Below are 4,492 nucleotides of genomic sequence, written 5' to 3' on the forward strand. Positions count from 1 at the left end.
TCCTCCATTGCACGCCCATTGTCACTGCTATATATATCTAGCAAAGGAATCGTCGTTTGGTTGCCTGCTTGTTGTTTTGTTGAATTGACGTCATCTCTGAATCCTGCAAGTACATCGGTAGTGAGGTCATAACCTAGTCGTTCCTGTCGACTTCCTACAACTGTGGCTGAACACTAGAGACTTGTTGACACTCTAGATCGAGCTTCACGATTTTGAACGGAACAGTTTAAGGTTTCGACGATTTTAGGAATTGACCTAGCTCTCATAACAACTGGACTGTACAGCCCAGTTGAACTATGCACTTAGAGACATTTTGTCACAAGGCAATTGACTAGCGGAGACGGAAATAAGACATGACATTGAAGTAAGACAACTCTGACATTGAAGTAAGACAAGAATTGAAGTAAGACAAGACATTAATTAATATTGAAGTAAAACAAGACATTGAAGTAAGACAAGAAGTGATTGTTTAACTAAAATTTATGTTTAGCTCTGTCACCTACCACTGCACCATTTATGCATATTCTGAAAGCAAGTTTCTCCTGCTAAATAGATCACCTATAGCAAGCACTCCAAGAAGACCTCGACGTAGCAAACATTGCACGACAATTACTTTCATCTGTGTTCCAGGTACAGCACTGCTTGTACGTGTCAACTGGTTGTGACTAGACATCTCTCTTTTGCCAGAATGGCAACTTTCTTGAACACACTGCACCAAAAGGCCTCTTTCATAACTGGATCGATCTTCAATAAAACATCATGGTACACAGATAAAGATATGAATTCATCACTATTGGCGTTCTATCATCATGATGGTGCAGCATATTTCAAATAGCACTAAGCTACATTTGAACATGAAACAACCAAACAACTATTCGATCAAGCCGTTAGGAGATACTCAGCTGTCAACCACCCAACAGGCACATCCTGTTTCGTGACTCTATACGAGAAAAATCTGGTCCAGAATTCTATTTGGAGCCGAAATGCCATCATCAGTTGGAGCTTTGAGGTTGCATTAGTTATAAGATCTGTGTGGGTCATTGACCTCTGAAGTCAGGCAGATTGTCAAGTGGTTCAAATAGGATGTTACTCAGTCAGGCTGAGGGTAGACTCAGGTGGATTGAAAGTAATGTGGGAAACTCCAGAGCGTGTTTTGTTGTAATACATGAAAGAGTTTCTTTGCTTGTGGCTTGGCTGTTAATGTAAGGCTTTTTGTAGAAGGAATTGGTGCTGCCAGTGTGCAAATTAGCCTAAAGGTCAATATTGTGGACGCGGTTGAAAGTGTATTCATTGCTGTTACATGAGATCTGGACAAGTATTTAAGTAAGTCTCAAAATGAAACAATATGGCAAGAAGAAGCAGACAACATTAGGGCTAGACCTCAAGTGGAAACAGATCTAGATTGAGTGGACGATAGTGAAGCTAACCGAATCAAACTGAGAACAGCAGAATGTCGGGTATGAAAATGTAGTAGGATCAATTTCATTAATTAAACTATTGCAAGGTTTTCTGTACGCCATACATCACTGCAAATCATACATTTCTCAGAGGGAGTCGGTTCTTATGGCTGCATAATCATTATGTAATTAATTAATTAACATCCAGGCTAACAGAAGTTCTAATCAGCACTCTAAAGCTTGCATCACTACTGATGGTATCCGAGTTCAGATTCTTCGCAGTGACCTTGGCACAGCAGCACTAATATTAATACCTAATAATCATAAATGTAAACATATACGCAAATGCCAAAAGTCAGAAATGGGACAATGAAGTTATTTTATATGTTTCTGGGCAGTGGTCTGAAATATGAAACTTCAGGTCTGAAATATGAAACTTCAGGTCTGAAATATGAAACTTCAGGTCTGAACGGATTCCAGTACATGATATCACGCATACTGTCACTATCAAGAGCTAGTAGCCTGTGATTGGGGTCAAAGATCGATCATATGTCTGTGTTTGAAGATCAATTTAGTCAATCGTTAATAGTTTGACTGCTGTTAATTAATTACGTATATATAATAATAATATAATTTATTTTTATCACACCAAACCTGGTGTAGATCTCTCATATGGGCAACATAACACACACACACACACACACACACACACACACACACACACACACACACACACACACACACACACACACACACACACACATGTAGGCAAATGACATAACTAACACACAAAATCACTTACCTACACGTAAAAACATTACCATCTACCATATCCAATCCGTGACCAGGATAACTATGTCTAACTATTAGCAAAGCCAGTTCTCTCACAATTCTTTTCTTGAATCTATGGCTCGTTTAAGAAATTTAGTCTGTAGTATTTTCATCTTAGGAGATGCCTCAACAAATTTTGGAATTCTTTCCATTATAGAGTCTTTTTCTCTCATACCAAGCCCACGACGAATACCGTTTCGATACGATGTGTTAATAGACGTCTCTACTATACTTCGTTCAAAATTTCACAAATGACTTCCATAGGCAAGAACTGTAAATAGTTGCCTTTTCATGATTGTCATTCATACGCTATCTTTTGGACAACTTCCACCAAATCGGCTAATGACACCATTCACAGCAGCATAAAATTTTCATTTTCTAGCCTTCAATGTGCTCTGTACCATACAACAACCGTTCATGACAGCGCCCAACTGTGTTATTTCCTCCTTGTTTGGTAATCTGTTGCCATTGAGAAAGACAGCTAAATCACTACAGTGTTTCTATCGTCTCTGCTTGAATGTAATCACGACACTCTTTTTGGTGTTGTATATCAGATGATGCTCATTTGCATATATAGTACATATATCTAACATTTGTTGTAATCCAGCAACATTTGGGGACACTAGTGTTATGTCGTCTGCGTAAGTCAAGCACCCGAGATATAGATCTGCTATTCTAACTCCGAGACCAGAATAGCTAAGCTGAGTCAAGAGATCATCTATATGGAGATTGAACAAAGATGGAGACAGAACGCTTCCTTGTCGTACACCATTTCCAACGCCATATTGTGAAGAACAGTGGTTGTTCCACTTAACTTTCATATTTAGACATGAATACCACTTGGCAAGAAATTTAACCAAATATACAGGAGCACCTCTATCCAGTAACTTGTTAAACAGACAATAAAAGGAAACTTTATCATATGCTTTTGATAAATCAAGAGCACACACATATACTTCTTTGTTACCATTTGATAGGTAGTAGTCGACAGTCTCCTTCAAAACAAAGGAACAATCAGAACATCCATGACCCTTTTTGAAACCAAATTGTTGTTGACTAGACATTAGCATACCATGCAACTTGTCACGCATTATTAGTTCCAGTGCTTTTGATATTGTTGATGAAACAGCAATTCCTCTGTAATTGTCTGAATCACTGGCATCATCATGTTTATCTTTAATGACTCGAACAACAGAAGACTCCAAAAATTGAGTTGGGACTACAGAATGTCTAAAGCAAGCAGTAAAGGCTGTACTCATGTGGATAGCTAATTCAAAGCCACTATACCTAAGGTGTTCGGACTCTACTTCATCAGGTCCAGCAGATTTTCTTACTTTCCGTTGATGAAATGCTTTTTCGACCTCTTTGGGATGTATCTCAACACACCACCATGGTAGTTTTGATGTTTGTATTCGATGTTTTAGATTTGTTTCAAATATTTGACGCCCTCTATCTATAGAATCATGTGATTGACTGTTGATAATTTGGCTAAATTGCGTCTTCAAGCACTCCATCATTTCACTGTCAGACATACCATTTTGTATAAAAGGCTGCGTTTCGTACTTTCTTTCTCGTACTTCCTTCCAAAACGTATCAGTATCACTATCTAAGTCTGTGGCCAAATTTTCCCACCAACTTTCTTGTTTCTTCCGTTTTCTATTTCTTAAATGACCTTTGTTAAGGATCATTCTAGAATTCTGCATTGCATTGTATAATTCACCATCTCTAGGCTTACCAGCACATTTCCATTTAGAAAAGTCACTTCTAGCCTGCCGCTTTGATTTCTTGAGATCATCATTCCCACCCAATGTACTCGTTCCTCTACCTGAGCCTTTTCTTAAACATAACTTACCAAATCTCAGCAGAAATCCACATATGGCATCGAGATATTCTTGAATATCGTGATGATGACCACAAGACTCCGGCTCATTACACACAGCAGCTTCTACTGGCATACATATTTTACTTAGTTCCAGTTCTAGACAGTGTTTATATCTCTCCAAACTGTCCATTGCGGTTTGTTTCCACAACAATTTTTTACCAACAGACTTGTTCTTTGGTATTAAAATCTTACAATCTACTTCCACACTCGTTGACATGACAATAGGCCAATGATCAGATAAATAACCACCGTCCTCCCTTATCTCAAAATCTATAATCGTTTTTGTCAAAGCATTAGAGACTATGATATAGTCAATCCATGATTGAGTCTGGAAATCTAAACTATGCCATGTATTCTTAGTATTCGCTTTAATATCATCCAT

General features: G+C 38.2%; 1 protein-coding gene across 1 annotated transcript; it reads right to left on the reverse strand.

Annotated features, from left to right (window-relative positions):
* Positions 1-2,728: 2,728 nt before the first annotated feature.
* LOC134181724 (uncharacterized) lies at positions 2,729-4,492 on the reverse strand. Its single transcript, XM_062648991.1, has one exon. It carries the CDS (start codon positions 4,490-4,492, stop codon positions 2,729-2,731), a length of 1,764 nt encoding a protein of 587 aa, XP_062504975.1.

The sequence above is a fragment of the Corticium candelabrum genome, chromosome 7 (genome assembly GCF_963422355.1).
Source record: "Corticium candelabrum chromosome 7, ooCorCand1.1, whole genome shotgun sequence".
In the NCBI taxonomy this organism is placed as follows: Eukaryota; Metazoa; Porifera; class Homoscleromorpha; order Homosclerophorida; family Plakinidae; genus Corticium; species Corticium candelabrum.